The sequence below is a fragment of the Artemia sp. Qi Xiang Cuo genome, chromosome 11 (assembly GCF_049724085.1).
Source record: "Artemia sp. Qi Xiang Cuo chromosome 11, ASM4972408v1, whole genome shotgun sequence".
NCBI lineage: Eukaryota > Metazoa > Arthropoda > Branchiopoda > Anostraca > Artemiidae > Artemia > Artemia sp. Qi Xiang Cuo.
In genome coordinates, this window is record NC_142804.1 from 40,094,616 (window position 1) to 40,115,441 (window position 20,826).

Below are 20,826 nucleotides of genomic sequence, written 5' to 3' on the forward strand. Positions count from 1 at the left end.
ACTCCTCCCAGCAATGACTTCCAAAGGTTTTATGACTCCTCCCCACAATGAATTCAGATGGTTTTAGAACTCATCCCCCTAGCCATAATTCCATTCAGCCTTGAGCGAAGATATAAAAGTTTGATGAAGTATTTTTCTACTTAACAACTACATTAATAACTTCCAAGATGATAGGACTCTATGACACAGAATTTATCAGTTTGAAAAAATCATCTTGTGGTGTTATATTTGAATGTGCATTTTTATTATTGTCTATGGAAGTCGAAGAAATTGACTGTTATCATTGGATAGTGAACTATAGTCTGTTTGAGTATGATAAAAGCTTGTGGAGTACTACATTACGTCATATAAACAGACTGGGATTCTACGATAGAGTGATTACACCCCTTAATAATACTGGTCAGCAACTGAGAAATGTTCAGGAGGTAGTCGGTGAAATTTGCAGCTTTTTCGGGGTTGAAGCACTCTACGTAAAAGGCAATGTACCTACAGATAAAGTTTTAATTCAAAAGTGCGACCCTAGGATTCCACTTTTCAATCTAGAAGAGTTTAAGTGTCCTAAATTTGAAGGGGGTTATCACCGTCCTAAGACGAGGTTAGGTTCTTCGCACAGTGGATACCTAAGAACATACCTGATCGTGATAAATTCATAACACATTGTAAAAACTATTTTATGCCATGGGACCAGTGTTTGTTGATGTTTAAGAGTGAAATGTAAGACTTTTTTAATGTAACCATTTATTTTTGTGTCTTTTTTTTCTCAGAAAAAAATCTTTTAAAACGTTTAAACAATAAACATATTTAAGCTTAACCTTTCATTATTCTTTGGAATAGTTACTTTGTAAGCAGGTAAAAGACTCTTTAATGAAGAAAAATTGTAAGCAAGTAGCATATTTTTTCTTGAATTCACATGCTGGATAAACAAAGACATTTCATTCAAGAAATCATAACAAAATTCTAAGTAAGTAACAAACTCTTTATTGTTTGCCCGACTTAGATACAAGATGTTAAAATTTGGTTCAAGAAATTATGATAAATTTACCAGTAACAATTTCTTTCTTTAAGTCAACTCTTGGATACACAATACGGAAATTTCGTTCAAGAAATTATGAAAATATCTGTAAGTAAGTAATAAACTCTTTACTGATTTCACCTCTTGATTATACAGTAGAGATACTTCATTCAAGGAATCATGAAAAAATCGCAATTGAGCAACTTTTTTTTATATGTATAACAAACAATTATCACTTAGCTACATGATCTAGAAATTTAATTCTAGAAGTAGTTAGGAAATTCTCAGTAAGTAACAATTTGTTTCTTTAAGTCAACTCTTGGATACACAATACGGAAATTTAATTCAAGAAATTAAGGAAAAATTGTTACTATGTAGCAAATTCTTTCTTGAATTCACTTGTTGGATAAACAAAAAGAAATTTCTTTCAAGAAATTATGACAAAATTCTAAGTAAGTAACAAACTCTTTATTGTTTTCACGAGTTAGATATACGATGTAGAAATTTAATTCAAGAAATTATGAAAAAATTCTCAGTAAATAAAAATTTATTTCTTGAAGTCAACTCTTGGATACACAATACGGAAATTTCATTCAAGAAATTATGAAAACTTTTGTAAGTAAGTACCAAGTTATTTTTAATTTCACCTCTTTGGATATACAATACGTATAATTCATTCAAGAAATTATGAAAACATAGAAAGTAAGTAGCTTTTTTTTCTTTTTATCACAAACAATTTTCACTTAGCTACACGATATAGAAATTTAATTAAAGAAATTATGAAAAAATTCTCAGTAAGTAACAATTTCTTTCTTGAAGTCAACTCTTGGATACACAATACGGAAATTTCATTCAAGAAATTATGAAAATATTTGTAAGTAAGTAACAAACTCTTTATTGATTTCACCTCTTGGATATACAGTACAGATACTTCATTCGAGAAATTATGCTATTTGCATGCCTTTTCTTGGCACCTTTCCAAACGAGCATACAATAACTTGATTGGTGATAGGCCACCATCCAGACTGGTTTTTTAGACAACACACACACATAGAGACGACAATAGAGTCATAGTGAGAGAGAGATATCCAAAAAGTTGTGTTGATCTAGTTTCACTTAGAGTGGCGCGCCCCGCTAAGTGAACTTAGATCAACCCAACTTTTTTGATATCTCTCTCTCACTATGACTCTGTTTGTGTGTCGTGTCTGTGCATGTCTAGAGTGGCGCACCACTCTAAGTGAACCTAGATCAACACAACTTTTTGGATATCTCTCTCACTATGACTCTGTTTGTGTGTCGTGTCTGTGCGTGTCTCGTCTCTATGTGTGTGTGTTGTCTAAAAAACCAGTCTGGATGGTGACCAATCACCAATAAAGTTATTGTATGCTCGTTTGGAAAGGTGCCAAGGAAAGGCATGCAAATAGCATAATTTCTTGAATGAAGTATCTGTACTGTATATCCAAGAGGTGAAATCAATAAAGAGTTTGTTACTTACTTACATTGCCCTTTACATAGAGTGCTTCAACCCCGAAAAAGCTGCAAATTTCACTGACTTCCTCCTGAACATTTCTCAGTTCCTGACCAGTATTATTAAGTGTTGTAATCACTCTATCGTAGAATCCCAGTCTGTTTATATGACGTAATGTAGTACTCCACAAGCTTTTATCATACTCAAACAGATTATAGTTCACTATCCAATGATAACAGTCAATTTCTTCGAGTTCCATAGACAATAATAAAAATGCACATTCAAATATAACACCACAAGATGATTTTTTCAAACTGATAAATTCTGTGTCATACAGTCCTATCATCTTGGTAGTTATTAATGTAGTTTTTAAGTAGAAAAATGCTTCATCAAACTTTTATATCTTCACTCAAGGTTGAATGGAGTTATGGCTAGGTGGATGAGTCCTAAAACCATCTGAATTCAGTGTGGGGAGGATTCATAAAACCTTATGGAAGTCATTGAGGGGAGGAGTCATTGAACTCTCGGTAACTGATAAATTCTGTGTCATACAGTCCCATCATCTTGGAAGTTATTAATGTAGTTGTTAAGTAGAAAAATACTTCATCAAACTTTTATATCTTTGCTCAAGGTTGAATGGAGTTATGGCTAGGGGGATGAGTCCTAAGACCATCTGACTTCATTGGAGGGAGGAGTCATAAAACCCTCCAGATACCTAACACCCATGAAAATCTAAAAAACTATGTCTGAAAATCCAAACAGCTAATTAAATATTATAATTCATGAGTTCAGGCAAGTAAAGGCCAATAGAAACCGAAACTATAAAAAACGTAATATATATACAAATAGATACAACAAAAATGTAAATTTATTAGCTAGGCTATATTATTTCTTCTACAGTCAAAACCTCTAGGACGTTGTTAATATATTTATTAAGAGGAACAATACTCCAGCAAACTTTTATATCGTCGCTCAAGGTTGAAGGCAATTATGGCTCGAGGGATGAGTCCTAAAACCATCTGAATTCATTGGAGGGAGGAGTCATAAAACCCTTCAGAAACCTAACACCCATGAACATCTTAAAAACTATGTCTGAAAACCCAAACAGCTAATTAAATATTCTAATTCATGATTTCAGGCATGTAAGACTCAATAGTAACCGAAACTCTAAAAAACAGAATATTGATACCAATAGATACAACAAAAATGTTCCTTTAGTAGCTACGCAATTAGGCTAAAAATTACATATCCCAAATCATAGGTTTCAGACAACAAACACCAACGAAAGACTAAGAAATCTAGCTCAGAAAAGTCAAAAATAGCAAACAGCTCGTCCCAAATCATAAGTTTCAGACAACACACACCTATGAAAGGCTAAGAAATCCAGCTCAGAAAAGTCAAAAAATAACAACCTACACATCCCAAATCATAGATTTCAGACAACAAACAGCAACGAAAGACTAAGAAATCTAGCTCTGAAAAGTTCAACTAGCAAACTACATATCCCAAATCATAATTTTCTGACAACACACACCTATGAAAGGGTAAGAAATCCAGTTTAGGAAAGTCAAAAATAGCAAACCACCCATCACAAATCATATATTTCAGACAGAACATACTTATGAAAGACTAAGAAATCCAACTCCGAAAAGTCAAAAATAGCAACCCATACACCCCAAAACATAAGTTTCAGACAACATTCACCTACGAAAGACGGGAGCCCGGGGAGGGTCTTTGAGGATCTGAGGGGGCCCTTGAGGGCTGGGTGGTCCTTGGGGGACCTTTGAGGACCGGTGGATTCCCTCAGGGTTGGGGTTGGGGGATCGTAACCCTTTGGGGTTGGGGTAGGAGACCTCACAACACTGTTCAATTGGAACTTGTGTATTATAACGACCACTGAGTTTCACCCTCAAATCCTCTTCTAAAATCATCTTTTAAATCATCTTTTAAATTGTCTCTAACTGTTTCACCGAAATAATTCCCTAAAATAATAATTTGTTCTGAAAAGATATAATAAAGCCTTAAAAAGTATTATAATGGGGGCTCAGGAGCCATTGGGACGCCGGGGGCCCTTTGGGAGCCCAGAGAACCTTTGAGGACCGGGGACTTCCTTCGGCGTTGGGGTAGGGGGATCGGAGCCCTTTGGGGTTGTGGTAGGGGACCTCACAACACTGTTCAAATGGAACTTGTTTATTATAACGACCACAGAGTTTCAACCTCAAATCCTCTTCTAAAATCATCTTTTAAATCATCTTTTAAAATGTCTCTAACTGCTTCACCAAAATAATTCCCTAAAATAATAATTTGTGCTGAAAAGATATAATAAAGCCTTAAAATGTTCTTTATTGGGGGACTCAGGAGCCTTTGGGGCGCCGGGGGCCCTTGGGTAGCCCAGAGAACATTTTAGTACGGGGGGTTTCGTTGGGGGTTGGGGTGGGGGATCGGAGCCCTTTGGGGTTGTGGTAAGGGACCTCACAACACTGTTCAAATGGAACTTGTGTATTATAACAACCACAGAGTTTCACCCTCAAATCCTCTTCTAAAATCATCTTTTAAATCATCTTTTAAAATTTTTCTAGCTTTTCCACCAAAATAAGTCCCTAAAATAATAATTTGTTCTAAAAAGATATAATAAAGCCTTAAAAGTATTATAATGGGGGCTCAGGAGCCATTGGGACGCCGGATGCCGTTTGGGAGCCCGGAAACCCTTTGAGGACCGGGGGCTTCCTTCGAGGTTGGGGTGGGGGAATCGGAGCCCTTTGGGGTTGTGGTAGGGGACCTCATAACACCGTTCAAATGGAACTTGTGTATTATAACGACCACCGAGTTTCACCCTCAAATCCTCTTCTAAAATCATCTATTAAATCATCTTTTAAAATTTCTCTAACTGTTTCACCGAAATTATTCCCTAAAATAATAATTTTTTCTGAAAAGATATAACAAAGCCTTAAAAAGTATTATAATGGGGGGCTCAGGAGCCATAGGGGTGCCGGGGGCCCTTTGGGAGCCCAGAGAACCTTTGAGGACCGGGGGTTTCCTGCGGAGTGGGGGTGGGGGGGTCGGAGCCCTTTGGGGTTGTGGTATGGGACCTCACAACACTGTTCAAATGGAACTTGTGTATTATAACGACCACCAAGTTTCACCCTCTAATCCTCTTCTAAAATCATCTTTTATTAACGTTAGATCCTAATTTAAATTGACAATACTTTTCAAACGTTACTTTTGTATTATACAGACAACATCGGAGAGGTAAAGCTAGGTCAAGTCACGATGTCATTCTATATTATTTATATCCTCATTAAGAACATTCAGAGTAGAGTTACGCAAATGGAATACAATTTTTGCAAATTGAGTTAGTTGTATGCAAACGATAAAAATTTTGGCAAATCGAGATAGCTTTACGCAAATGAAATACCATTGATACCGCTAATAATAGATGCGATACTGAACGAGTTATCATATAGCTATAACTTACATGTTATTAACACGTTTGACCAGTTTTGATTGGAATTTGTTTTTTTTTTTGCCAATTCATAACACGTTATGCAAAGCCCATCAAACCAGATTATACCCACCAGAAACCTGTCTGGTACGGGGGCGTCTTAGAATTCCATAGATAGTTACTACTTATATTTCGGCTTGTTATGGGAACACCTGGCCTTCTTACAGGGATACTGTGACGTCAGAAGTCTCTCATAGGAATCTTGGCAGGGATGTTTTGACGTCAGGGTTCTTTTTATATGCCGAACACCAAATTTGACTCCATTTTCACACTCAGCTCGATTTTTACATCAGAATAAAAAATCAGTTCAAGAAAAACGAACTATTATCGGAACTTAGTTTTTTGTTAGGAAAGTGAGAAAACTGACACGATACGCAAAAAACGCTAGTTTTTGCGTCGACCTAGAATGTGCAAATTTGTATTTGTTGTTCAGCTTTTTTTCCTCTACAACATGGTATAAAAATCATTTCTCTTTCAATTTGTTTTTACCAACAATCGACGAATTGGTGGACAATAAGTGCTTAAAGAGTAAGTGCTAAAATGTCAAAATGAAAATAAAAAAAAGTGCATATTGACGAATATGAAACGGATTTTCTAGTAGACATTGCATCAGGTTAACTTAATTTGTGGGCTCAGCTAATCATTTTATGTCAGAATAGCTGCCTTCTGAAAGTTTGGTGAAAAAGAGATCACAACGATTCATTTTACATCGGTATGATACTTCATATACAGAAAAACGAAAATTTACCTACAATTCATTTTTTTTTTAGAAAAAACTGAAACAAAAAGCATAAAAAATATAGTTTTGCTTCGACCTAGAATGTGCAACTTTAGATATGTTGTTCAGCTTTTTTTTCTACAACAAGGTGTAAAAATCATTTCTGCTGCAATTTGTTGGGGGTCAAACTCTAGTTTGCCTGTACTAAAACAAGAGTTGGGTATCGCTTCCTTCTCTTACTGTAAAAGTCTAAAACCTACTGCGTCATTGGTGCTTTACTGAAAACGAATTATATTACAAATATTTTCTTTTGTACTTAATATTGAAAATAAACATTAAAATTACAGTAATATTTTGAACTGATGAGCATTCAACAATTAATATAAATATATCGTTATACATCAAAAATTCAGTTTAATTTATTAGTTCTTTCTAAAATTGTTCAAGAATAGAATAGCTTCACTACAAACAAGAGTTTGGATACTGCCCCCTTCCTTAATTGTAAAAACATAATGCCTACTGCGTCATTGGTGCTTCACTGAAAACTAATTATATTACAAATATTTCCAGTTCTTATAGAATTGAAAATAAAAATAAAATTACAGTGAAATAAAATCTTTAACTAATGGACCTTTCAGCAATTAATGTCATTATATATCAAATATTCAGTTTGATTTTGTTTATACTTTCCAAGACTGTTCAAGACACATACAGTTTTCCGCAAAGCGCCAATGACGCAGAAGATTTTAGACTTTACAGTGAGTAAAGGAATCAATACCCAAGCTCTTGTTTGTAGTGATTTTTGTTAGTTTCAAGCCTGATTTGCATATTCAATTTAAGTTTCACTCGTTTTAAGATTTATTTATTCATTTATACTAGTATCTATTCTATGTTTGTTTTCATTGATTGTTTATTTAATTTCTGTCCGTTTTTGGTTCCATTTATGCTTCGATAGCAAAATATTGAGTTTCATTTTAGCTTGATTTGCATATTCAATTTAAGCATTTCTCGCCTTAAGATTTATTTATTCATTTATATTATTACTTGTTGTACGTTTTTTTGCTATGACTTTTATATAATTTCTGTTTGTTTTGGGTTTCATTAATTCTATCACGGTTGGTGATTAATTCAAAACAATTATTTTTCCTCTATTTTTCCAGGTCACATTAATTATATCCGTCATCTTGTTGGTATAGATCATATTGGCATTGGAGCTGGTTATGATGGAATAAATTCGTAAGTAATTATTGTCTAATTGTTTTTGAATATCAGGGTTGCCCTCTCCATGGATGTTTCAGCCCCTGCCATGAATTTTGGAAACGCCATGGATTTCCATGGATTTTCCAATAAAAACTTGGATTTTTCAAAAAATCATGGATTTTTTTTTCACATGGTATGAAAATAGCGTCACTCAGAAAAACCAATCTTTATGGCGAGCCAAAATGGGTTAGCGGACCAGCTGTATCACTATTTTTACATCTGTAGCCAAAGATGGCACTCCAGCTGACATGCTGAAAAAGTGAGGGAAATTCAAAACTTCTGCCATGTGATTTGTTTTGACCAGTTTTAACCATGCCCAAAAACAATAAATTTGCCCCTGTTTTTCGTCGCGCCTAATCAACCCGTCTAGTTCTCCCCTTTTCTTACTTTTGACACAGACACTGTGATAGTACACTCCACAGCTTAGACAGCTAGTTGTTCCAGATACTTTTAGTTTTAGTCATGCGGTCAAGCCTTACAGAAAATTTGCCGATAGCTGCGTTAATTTGGCCGCTGACGGCTAGTTCGTTAGCCCTTCAAAAGGAAAGTCAAGTTTCTTCACGAAGTCATGGAAATCCTTGACTCTATGTTCTGTCAAATTTCCTCCTAAAGTTAAGTTTGTGTTCCAAAATTATGATACGGATTGACAAGGTTCGTGTCAGTGTTTATGCTATGCAAACTTGCGTCTTTATTAGTATTTGAAGCTCACGAATAAACCATTCCTGATTGGGATTGGAATACTGGTTAAAGAATTGTAGATTGCATATATAATTTTTTTTTGTATTTTCGAAGTGTCGTACATCGATTAAGTACTGTTCAAGGCACAAGGTCAGTCAGCTTTTCATTCTTGCGCACCACAGTACTTCTATCAGCAGAGAGGGAAATCACAACAATTTTCGATTCCCGTCACCTAGCGACAGAAAGCCATTTATCGCCATGTTACAAAACAGTCGAGTCGGGGTGTGAATTGGAATCCCGCTCTGTCAGAACCGAAAGTAAATAATCATAACAGAAGTAGGAGAGTCGAGTGCATCTACTCAGGCTAGTCCCCCACGTTTCTTCACGCAAACGTTTTCTTCCGACCGAATCGCCTATCTTTTCGTACGAAAAAATCAGCTGGAAGAAAACGGACGCAAGGGTCCAGCCTGATTTGAGACTAGCATTGCGTGTACGGTAGATTCCTACTTCTTTAACGGTTATTTACTTCTGGTCAGAACCTAGCTTTACTTTTGGTTTGCACAGATGCGATCTCACGGTTTTTTATTTATTCATGGTTTCTCCCTAATGACGGAATATTCTAAACTTTGCTGATTTGCCAGATACGTTGAAATATTCCAGCACATTCAACAAACTATCACATGAAAAAAAATACAAACTTTGCAATTCCGCGTTGTATCTATATGAATGAAGATCTATGTCATCGAAAAGCCGCACCTGCGAGCGACGCGAAGCGTCGCGTAGGGCATTTTTTTGTACCTTTGGCAACAGTGCTTGCCATGGATTTTTTCTTCGGCTGGTGGTAACCCTGGGGTGGGCTTCCATGAATAACCCATGGATTTTTTTTCTTACGCTTGCCATGGATTTTTTTCTTGAGGTGGTGGCAACCCTGTCGAAGATATCGTTGGTGAGATTAAGTACTTGCAATCTGTATCATAGGTATTCACTTGAATTTAGGTTTTGAGGTTGGTTTTAGACTTGTGGTTTGAATGCAGACTTGAGGCATAGCTTACAGAAGTTTTCGCTAGTTTGTTGAGAGGGGGAGCACTTTCTTCTAAATCTCTGACTGTTTAGTTGCCATGAACAGTAATCATCACAAATGTGTAAATCGTGCAAACAATATACGTCTTGTGAAGCCTCTGCCTCTATCCCTTTGTTGTAAACAGTTTCTAGTTTCTTTTTTCAAATGCTTTAAACTAAGAATACTTCATTAAAAAACTAAGTTTATTTTAAACCTCAAAAGGAACTTAAGCAGATTTGAGCAAATAAAAACAAGCAAAATGTAATAAAAGTACAACAAATCACAGGGAGGAGGAATTTTAAATCCTTCAAATTGTGGTTTGGCTGCTCCCAAAGCTCCCTTACCTTCCTGCATATGTGTTCGACTGAAACCCATTTTTTTAGGTTAAGCACCGCCATTTTCCTACCAATTTAGCGTAAATTGTCTTTGGAAATTTAAAATTCCCTTTTTTGGGTGATTTTATGTACAAAATCTCCTTCTCGGACACCGTATTGAGGCTGTTTAATTTCAAAAGTCGTGCTTTTTTTCCTTATTTAATTGTTCACTTTTGAGGCTTGAAACTAGTAGCTTTTTACTCTGCTCAAAAAGAAAAATCAGCAACAAGACATATTAACTAATTTAGCTAAAATATACACCAGATAATGACATACTAAATTGTTACCTAATGTACAAATAAGTTCCCTTTTGAAATGCTATAACGAGCCTGAAAATGCTCGTTCAAAGGCCAATATCGTCCAACCACCTGACAGGGGTCCCTACTTCATCTTATTTTATTGCTTGTTTGCTAATGGTTCTAGGCGTATTCCCCCTCGAAAATTCCCCACGGGATATTCCGCGTGAGAAAAATCCCACCCCGTGGATTTTCCTCTGGGAAATTCCCCGCCCCCCCAGGAAAACACTCCCCATGGGATATACCCCTCGGCCTTTTGGCTAAGATCAAAGTGTAGTAAGAATATCCTTGAGTGTTTATTTTCAATTTTTTTTTAATTCTTTTTTTTCGCGTTTCTGGGTGTTGAGTTAACATGGCAGGGTAAGGTAAGGTTTAAAACTAGGCTGATTGTCCTCCAATAGCTTCTGGCCTTTAAAAATAACTCTAGAACTTTCAATCGAATTAACCCCCCCCCCCCCCACCAAATTTTTTGCATAGCTCCTTCCATTTGAAGTGCTTAGGAACAATTTTTTAACACTTTTCTGGCTCTTTTCGGGCTGCTTTTTGAGGGGAAGCAATGTTGTTTTTAGTTTCCATCTGCATTGGGGTCCCCTTAGACCTAGGTTTCATAAGAGCTTTGGGCAAATAAAAAAAAAAATGGCCTGTTTTTTAGTTCCACTTTGCTAGAGGAGAAACCAATGTCAAAAGGATTAATCCTTTGAACATTTTTTAGTATATTGGTTCCCTTAGCCCAAGGACTTCCACTTGTTTTTTTTAGAGCTATAACTGTATACTAGAAATCACCGATATCATGATCAGTGAAAGAATGGTGAGAGCCTTTATTTTCTGAAGGCTACTTATGGAATTTTCTGCTCCTAAGAGAACGTCCAGTTTTTGCAAGGGGTTTAGTGCCCACAGATGTTGGAAAATATCACGAGTCACATCTTACGTACTTTGCGAAACAAAAATTTTTGTTTTGTTTTAAGGTTCAACTTCACTCTACTTCCGTAAGAAAAACTTGTTGTTTTATTGTTAATTAATTAATACAAGAGAGAAATAGCTAGGGAAAATTTGGGCTATCCTTTACTTGTTTTTGCTTAAGCCTACAGAGATTTAAAGCATTCATTTAACTTTCTACTTTGTTGTAACACAGATGGGGCTGATAGTACCAAAGTGGGACTGGAGACCATTAATCCACGGGTATTGCTAAATAAATCATACATCTGAGAAAGATTAGGATTATCCCACTGTTAAGAATTCTTCATCGGGACAGCTTTTGAAAAGTACAACACGGAAAATTTTTTGGCATATTTCTAAACATCGCATAATAAGAAAGCATTCGTTTTTTCTAATCAGGTGCCCTAAATTTGTGCCTCATTAGCAGGATGTTTGGCACATTCGTCATAGAAAGGTTTGACAATTTCTTTTTTTTTTAGGATTTTTTATTTTTCAGCTATTGTTGGCTAAAGTTCGTTCTTTACTAGGTTGCGTATGACGCCGCGGCCATGATTCAAGCAGCACTAATATCAAACATCTTCGTATGTAAGACATATTTGGTGATATTTTGCAATTAATGGTTATGGTTATAGAGATTGTAATTGGAAGCCCAGCTTCTTAAATAAATTAAAATAAAGCAGATTTTGTATATTAAATTTTATACTTAATATAAATTTAATTTTAAAATTTTATTTTTAATTTATTTTCTCTTAACAGAAGTAAAGAGTGAAGCTATGTCTTGAGCAGAACAAAATAGTAACATAAGTAATGATGGACAATGAACTAAAAGTTAGAAGAACCGATATTAAACCTAATAAAAATGAAACCAAAAATGAACTTATAATGTAGGCTACCAAAAATTTAATTATCAATAGCTTGTATACTTAAGTATAATCTAGCATCTACGTCAAGAATATCATGCGACTATCAAGAAAAATTCGTTTTTAGAAAGTGTTGCCACTAAAAATCGTTATTTAATGGTTTCTTTTCAGTACATTAAGTTATTTTCCTTTAGATCACTTTGTATCCACCTTTTTATTTTTTTTTTCAGGGAAAACTAAAAAGAAAAAATCTGTCAAAACACTTTTGTGCGTTTTTATAGGGAAAAAATACTTGTGTGGCTCATTTTTGTGTTTATATTTCAGCTGTCCTTCTAATTTAGGACAAAATTCGAAAAGATTTCGGACAAAATTGGAATGTTTAGTCAAGATTTTCGATGAATGCTAGTTTTATTGAATAAGTTCATAACCGTATTGTTGCTACAGAATTTTAGGTAGACGGAGAGGGGCATTATTGTTCTTATAGATTATAATTCTGCGCGACTTTTGAACCTACGTGGCCGAAGCCATTGAGACCTCTACAGCAAGGTTATCTGATGCTTAAGTATATCGCATGCATATTTATAAATACACTGAAACGTTGTATATAAATAGGAAAAGAGAAGTGTCAACTTCTGGAATATCATAACACAAGGCTCCTGGCGGATTTTCCCCCCTCCCTCCCCCCAAAAAATCCTGACAAGGCTGAGGATGTTCTATTTCGCATATTCTATCTTTGCCGGTAGACCTGTGAATCTAATATTTTATGCTACATAGAAAAATATTGTCTCAACAAGGGGAGCGCTATTACCCCCCCCCTCCCTCCTCATCACCCATAATTTAGGTGTAGACCAGGAATATTGACGGAAATCAAGAGGGATTCAATATCAATCTTACCCCCTAACTTCCCTAAAACCCATTTTATATTTTTGCGGGGCCCTGTGAGAGTTATGATGTTTTGCATTAAAATGCAATCTTCGAGGTAATGGATCACCCCCTACTATCTACAAAATGATCCACCACCCCTCCTTCATAATAGCTGATGCGCACTTAAACGTCATTGCAAATAATTATATGAAATATGAAGTATATTATTATAGTTAAATGAATACTTAAATTAAATGTTAGAAGCATTTCTCTGCCATAAAAAGGGAGGAATCACTCCGCAGCATCCTATTTAGGCTCAGTCTAAATGAAGGGACGTGATATATTTATTCCTACCTATTACTTCCTCCATGCCTCTTCTTGGGTTATCTGGAGGCTTAAGGAGATTTAGACAATTTGGGCATTAAAGTTCTCTCTTTAACAAATCTGGTACCCCCCCCCCTTACACAATGACCCACCGCCCAGCCTTCATAATAACTGTTATACATTTTTCTTCGTTCTTATTAGTTGTCTTAATTTACCTTAGGCTGCTCAACTTCACTTTTCAGAAAGATTTTCTAGAGGAAGTATTACGGAAGGAATCTCTCCCCTCGGGGGAGAATAGGAATAATATGCCAGACCCCTTTTCAAATATGTTGGGCTGTATTAAGTGGTCTTTATTACTGGCATTTTTTTTTTTACTTGATGCTTCCGTATTGACATTCTAGGTTTCTTTTATTCTACATATTTTGTAGTTATGAATCATTGATAAAGGCTTATTAATAAGCCAGTATTAATACGAGTTCCAATAGCTCAAGCATTGAAATTAGCTCAAGCAATTCCCCTTAACTTCCTTTGGCGTTGAAGAGACGAGGACGATATTATGTCAACAAATTCCATGTAAAGACTTTTTGATAAAGAAAGATCGAAATTTCTCAAAATGGAAAACTGAAGGGCTATTCAATTTGTTCTCTTAGTGTTGTGTAATATCTCGAAGCTTGTGGGACTGCTTAGAAGGGATTTTTGGAATGATGCCGAGTCGCTAAGGAAATGAGAACAATGCCCATTCTTCTCCTGCTGAGTTTTGGAAGCCCTTTATTAATGTTGGAGGTAGGAAACTAATACCTTTGCATCCATTACCGGTATGAGAATACTTAATGACAAAGGGAAATAGGAGGAAATTGGCTGTCCAGAATCTAGACGCTCTGTGTAAGCATTTCATAGTATGAAGAAATGAAATTACTGTCTCTTGTACTAATTATAAACAGGGGAATAATTAAAATGACTAGTGGAAACAGATAAAACAAAACTAAGACAATAAGGGTCAAAACATGCAGGATCTTTTTCGGAGGGGAGGTTTACAAAAGACAACTTTTAAAAACACACCAAAAATTTGTCTGTTATCATTTTTTGTTACGTTTTGACGAGTCGGACAAACACTTCGGGTGGGGGGGGGGTCAACCGCTTAACCCCCTTGGATACGGCCTTGACAATTTGTATAGGCTACAGGTATTTTATCTCGTAAGCCTACAATTTGAGCGCACGTGAAAGATTAAAAATGAACACAAGATCATTTGCTTGATAGAAAATGGAATCTTCGGGGTACAGATAATTCTGTAGGTTGGAATTCAAATGCCCTTATTGACAAAGATTTACACTAGTAGTATACGGTTTTCCAAAAGGGCACAGCCACCGTATTTTATGTGTAGAGCGTGGTCACCATCTCACTCTTGGCTATTTTTTTAAGGTGCATGATTACATTGGTACCAGGTGCTACCAACTACTAACACAATTTGTAAACAGCTCGATCCACCTCCTAGTGGGCTGAGGCCAACATAGCTACACTTACTTCTCCTCCACCATCTATTTAAAGTTCCACTTTTTACCAACTCCCATGAAGCTCAAATTTCCTTTATCTCCTGTTTTCTTATCACATTTTCCAACCCCGTGCGAGGAGGACCTACTTTTCGTTCGGCTATAGATGGATGGCCAAAAAATGCTATCTTTGGCAATCTATCATCCTTCATCCATATGACGTGGCCTAGCCATCTTAATCTTTCCCTCATTAAAGCCTTATAAAATGGGATCGAATCACACTAATTGTACAATTCTTGTTTTATATACGGTCTGTAAGTACCTAAAACTACCCTTCCTATATCAATTTAATACATGAGATGCATCAAGAACTTCCAAAAATGTATTAAATTCTCTATAATATTTCTCTTCAAGCTTGGGTGGGGGAGTATGTGGAAGGAATTCAGACTTATAAGAGGAATATCAATTGAAAAGAGGAATATCATAAGCAAAAAGCAAGGTTTTATGATCGCGATTGCAACGATAGCTGTAACCTAGTAAAGTGAGCCGCAGCCCATAGTTACCAAAAGTGTTAAAATGCGTTTTGAAAAAGAACTGTCTAATACAAGCAATGACAACTTGAAGCTTATTTAAGAATATTAACTATTATTTCGATTAATCTTAATAGTATTAATTAAAAAAAAAATTCCACAAAATAAGTTTTCCGACAAAAAAGTAAAGAACTTCAATAAACCAAAAAAAAAACAAAACAAAAATAGAATCAAATAATCTACCAAGCATACAACTACCACAAATCAGTATCAATAAGTGAATGAAACCCAAAACGAACAGAAATTAAAATAAATAACAGAGTCAAACTCAAAACGAGCAGAAATGAACAAGACTAGGGTTCAATACCCCTATGCTTTTTAAAAGCAAGAGTATAATTTGTACTTTACTGAAAAAAATTCAAATGAATGTGCATTGTCAGTTTAATATACGTTTGCTGATATTTATTCCTTAAAATCTTAATTAATTTTTAATCTTTTAAAGTTATAAAAGTAAAAAGATTTAAAAGAATTTGTTCAGTAAAGTACGAATTATATTACATGGCACTAGTCTAATAAAAACAGTCAGCTAATAAAAAACGCATTAGTCTTCTCAATTTCCAATCGAATGAGCCATTTTTGAAGCTTTACGACAAACCTTTCTATAAGAACCTTATATGCCCCAAGGGCATAACTTACAACCCTTGTCCAGAGGGCTATAGGAGGGGGGGGGGGGTTCATCCTCAAAGACTTAATTACCAGACCTTTTAACTACGTTGAACAAAATGGCCATGTCCAAATGTTGATAAGAAATATTTGGAGAAATGATCCGCGTGGGGGGGGGGAGGATTCTCCCTCCGATTACTTTCGACTATTAAAAAGGAAAATAGCTCTCTCAATTTCCAATAGAATGAGTCCTTTTTGAAGTTTTTACGACAACTCTTTCTATAAAAACCGTATATGCCCCCAGGGCACAAACTACGACCTTAGCACTGAGAGTTGTGGGGGGCTTTCATACTCAAAAACATAATTTCTGGACTCCTCAACTGCGTTCAACAAAATCGCTATATCAAAATGTTGATCATAATTGTTTCAGAAATAATGGGCATTGGAGGGGGGGGGGGCATTTGCCCTCCGATCGTTTTTGACTATTAATAAGGGCACTAGCGCTCTCAATTCCCCATTGAATGAGACCTTTTTGAAATTTCTACGAAACAACTTTGTATAAAAACCTTGTATGCCCCCGGGGCAAAACTTACAACCTTTGTCCTGGGGGCTCTGGGGGGTTAATCATCTTCAAAGACATAATTTCCGGACCTTTCAAGTACGGTTGAACAAAATGGCTATCTTAAAATTTTGATTGGTTGTGTTAGGGAAAATGGTGGGCGTGAGAGGGGGGTTAGTTGCCCTTCAATCACTTTTTACTATTAAATAGGGCACTAGACCTCTCAATTCTGAATTGAATCAGCCACTTTTGAAGTTTCTACGACAGTACTTTCTATAAGAACCTTACATGCATCTAGTGCATACCTTACAACCATTGCCCTGAGGGTTGTGGGGAGTTGTCATCCTCAAAGACCTAATTTCCAGAACTTTCAACTTTACTGAACAAAATAGCAATCTCAAAATTTTGATTGGATTTGTTCGGGCGAATGGTGGGCGTGAGAGGGGGGTTCATTGCCCTTCAATCACTGTCGACTATTACAAAGGGAACTAGCCCTTTCAATTTCCATCCGAATGAGTCATTTTTGAAGTTTCTACGACAACGCTTTCTATAAAAAACTTATATGCCCCCAAGGCATAACTTACAACCCTTGCCCTGAGGGCTGTGGGAGGTTGTCATCCTCAAATACTTAATTTCCAGAACTTTCAAGTACGTTGAACAAATGGCTATGTCAAAATTTTGATTGGATGTGTTTGGGAAAATGGTGGGCGTGAGAGAAGGGTTATTTAACCTCCAATCACTTTCGATAATTAAAAAGGGAACTACCCATTTCAATTTACAATCGAATGAGCCCTTTTTGAAGTTTCTACTATAACGCTTTCTATATAGACCTTATATGCCCCCAGGGTATAACTTACAACCCATCTCATGAGGGATGTGAAGGGTTTGTCATCCTCTAGCACCTAATTTCCAGAACTTGCAACTACGTTGAACAAAATGGCTGTCTCAAAATTTTGATTGGATGTGTTTGGGGAAATGGTGGGTGTGAGAGGGGAGTTAGTTGCCCTCCAATCACTTTTGACTATTAAAAAGGGCACTAGCCCCTTGAATTTCCAATAGAATGAGCTCTTATTGAAGTTTCTACGAAAACGCTTTCTATAAAGACCTTATATGCCCCCAGGGCATAACTTACAACCCTTGCCCTGACAGCTATGGGGGGGGGTGTCATCCTAAAAAAAAACATAATTTCTATCAGGAAATCAACTTCGCTGAACAAAATTACTATCTGAAAATTTTAGTTTTTCTGGTCTTTTAGTTTTAGGTTTTAGTTTTTCTCCCGTCACTTTCGACTATTAAAAAGGGCACAAGCCCTTTTAATTTTCAATCGAATGAGCCCTTTTTCAAGTTTACACGACAACTCCTTCGATACGAAGTGCCCTGGTCTAAAAGAAAAAATAATACATTGTGTTTAGGCAGCGCAATTGTGCTGCCTATAAAAGTCTATTGCGAAAACAAAATTACTGGATTTTTGACAAAAGAGGGTAAAATATTTCAAAAATGGTGTCTGATCAGAGGCAACACTGTAGCGTTGCCTATAGTAAAGGCCATACGGCTCCAATGTTTTATTATTACTAATTAAAAAATAAAAATCCGAAAAATAAGTTTTTCAAAGAAAAGTAAAGGCCATTTTAAACTTAAGCTCAGCAGATACAAATACCTTTTAAAATTAAAAATCAAAACGACCAGAAATTACTATTAAAGAATAAATGAAACATAAAACGAACAGAAATTAAATAAAAGATCATAACAAAAACATACAGCAAGTAATAATATAATTGAATAAATAAATCCTAAAGCGAGTAATGTTTAGATTGAATATGAAAATCAAGCTTAAAACTAAAAAAAAATATTTTGCTATTTAAGTATAAATGAAACTTGAAACGAACAGAAATTAAATAAACAATCAATGCAAACAAACATTCAATAGATATTAATGTAAATCAATAAATAAAACTTAAAACGAGTGAAACTTATATTGTATATGCAAATCAAGCTTGAAACGAACAAAAATCACCACAAACAAGAGTTTGGGCACATTACGTAATTGGCACATTACTGAAAACTATATGCGCCTTGAACAATTTTGGAAAGTATAAACAACATCAAATTGAATATTTGATGTATAATGATATTAATTGTAGAAAGATCCATCAGTTTAAGAATTTATTTCACTGTAATTGTAGTTTTATTTTTAATGCTATAAGAACTGGAAAGGAAAATATTTGTAATATAATCCTTTTCAGTTAAGCGCCAATGACGCAGTAGGCTTTTGGCTTTTACAGTTAAGGAAGAGGGGTTTCGACTATTAAAAAGGGCACTAGAACTCTCGATTTCCAATCGAATGAGCCCCCTTTGAAGTTTCTGCGACGACCCCTTCCATATGAAGTACCTCTGGGGGAAAAAATAATAATAAATAAATAATAAAAAATTGGAGCTGTCTGGCCTTTACTATAGGCAACGCTACAGCGTTGCCTCTGATTTATTATTTTTTTTTCCTAGAGGCATTTCATGTGGTAAAAATCGTCGTAGAAACTTCAAAGGGGGTTGATACAATTGGAAATCCAGAGTTCTAGTGCCCTTTTTAATAGTCGAGACTGATTGGAGGGCAACTAGCTCCTCTCCCCTCGCCCATCATTCCCCCAAACACATCCAATCAAAATTTTGCGATAGGCATTTTGTTCAGCGTAGTTGATTACCAGATAGAAAATATGTTTTTGAGGAGGACATTCCCCCACAACCCTCAGGGCACGGGTCTAAGGTTATGCCCTTGGGGCATATAAGGTTGTAATAGAAGGTATTGTAGTAGAAACTTCAAAAAGGACTCATTTGATTGGAAATTCAAAGGCCTAGTGCCTTTTTTAATAGTCGAAAGTGATTGGAGGGCAACTAACACCCCCCCCACGCCCATCATTCCCCCAAACACATTCAATCAAAATTTCGAGAAAGCCATTTTGTTCAGCGTAGTTGATTTCTTGATAGAAAATATGTTTTGAGGAGGACACTCCCCCACAACCCTCAGGGCAAGGGTTTTAGGTTATGCCCTTGGGTCATGTAAGGTTTTTATAGAAGGTGTTGTCGTAGAAACTTCAAAAAAGGTTCATTCGATTCGAAATTCAAATGGCTACTGCCCTTTTTATAAGTCAAAAGTGATTAGAGGACAACAAACCCCCCTCTCACGCCCACCTTTTCCCCAGACACATCCAATCAAAATTTTGAGATAGCCATTCTATTAAACGTAGTTTTAAGTTTTGGAAATTAGGTCTTTGAGGATGAATACTCCCCCACAACCCTCGTGGTAAGGGTTGTGAGTTATGCCCTGGGGGCATATAAGGTTTTGTATAGACAGCGTTGCGGTACAATAAAACGTAAAATCGCGAAGAAAGGAAGAAAACGAGGACAATTAACAGCCAGTGAAAAAATTGAAAAATTATGCAAATATTTCGGTCAAGACCTCCGCTTGACCGTTCTCAGTGCAAAATGAAACTGATAAAAAATATAAAAAACAAACCTTAAAATAAAACACAAAACTAAAATTGGACGACCCTTTCTTAGTAACGGTGAAAGGGTAACTGAATAAAAAAACACAAGTCTAAATCGCATTTCACAATTTCATTTTACGTAAACCACTCTTATAGGCTAATCGCTTTACAGTTTGATTATTATCGGAGATTCTATTTGATTGCACAATATAATTTTGTGGATGTATTTAAAAACAATCAGAATTGATAATATCTGATTTTTTCACTGGTTGTTAATTGTCCTCGTTTTTTCCTTTCTTTGCGATTTTATGTTTGATCATGATTAGCTAGTGTGGTCTCATAAATTATTTACGACTAGCTTACGGGGAGCTTTTGACCAAGTCTGTTCTTAATTATTTTGATATGTCTAAAAAACAAAATTACTATCTGAAAATTTTGACTGGATGTGTTTGAGGAAATGCTGGGTGTGAGAGGGGTTTTAGTTTTTCTCCCGTCACTTTCGACTATTAAAAAGGGCACAAGCCCTTTTAATTTTCAATCGAATGAGTCCTTTTTGAAGTTTACACGACAACTCCTTCGATACGAAGTGCCCTGGTCTAAAAGAAAAAATAATACATTGTGTTTAGGCAGCGCTATTGTGCTGCCTATAAAAGTCTATTGCGAAAACAAAATTACTGGATTTTTGACAAAAGAGGGTAAAATATTTCAAAAATGGTGTCTGATCAGAGGCAACACTGTAGCGTTGCCTATAGTAA

General features: G+C 35.8%; 1 protein-coding gene across 1 annotated transcript in view; it reads left to right on the forward strand.

Moving 5' to 3' along the window:
* Positions 1 to 20,826, forward strand: part of LOC148946969 (dipeptidase 1-like) — a 225,545-nt gene that overhangs the window by 173,423 nt on the left and 31,296 nt on the right. Inside the window, exon 7 of the mRNA XM_089096471.1 lies at positions 7,861 to 7,936. Coding sequence (XP_088952597.1) covers positions 7,861 to 7,936 — 76 coding nt within the window. The remainder of the gene's footprint in view (positions 1 to 7,860; positions 7,937 to 20,826) is intronic.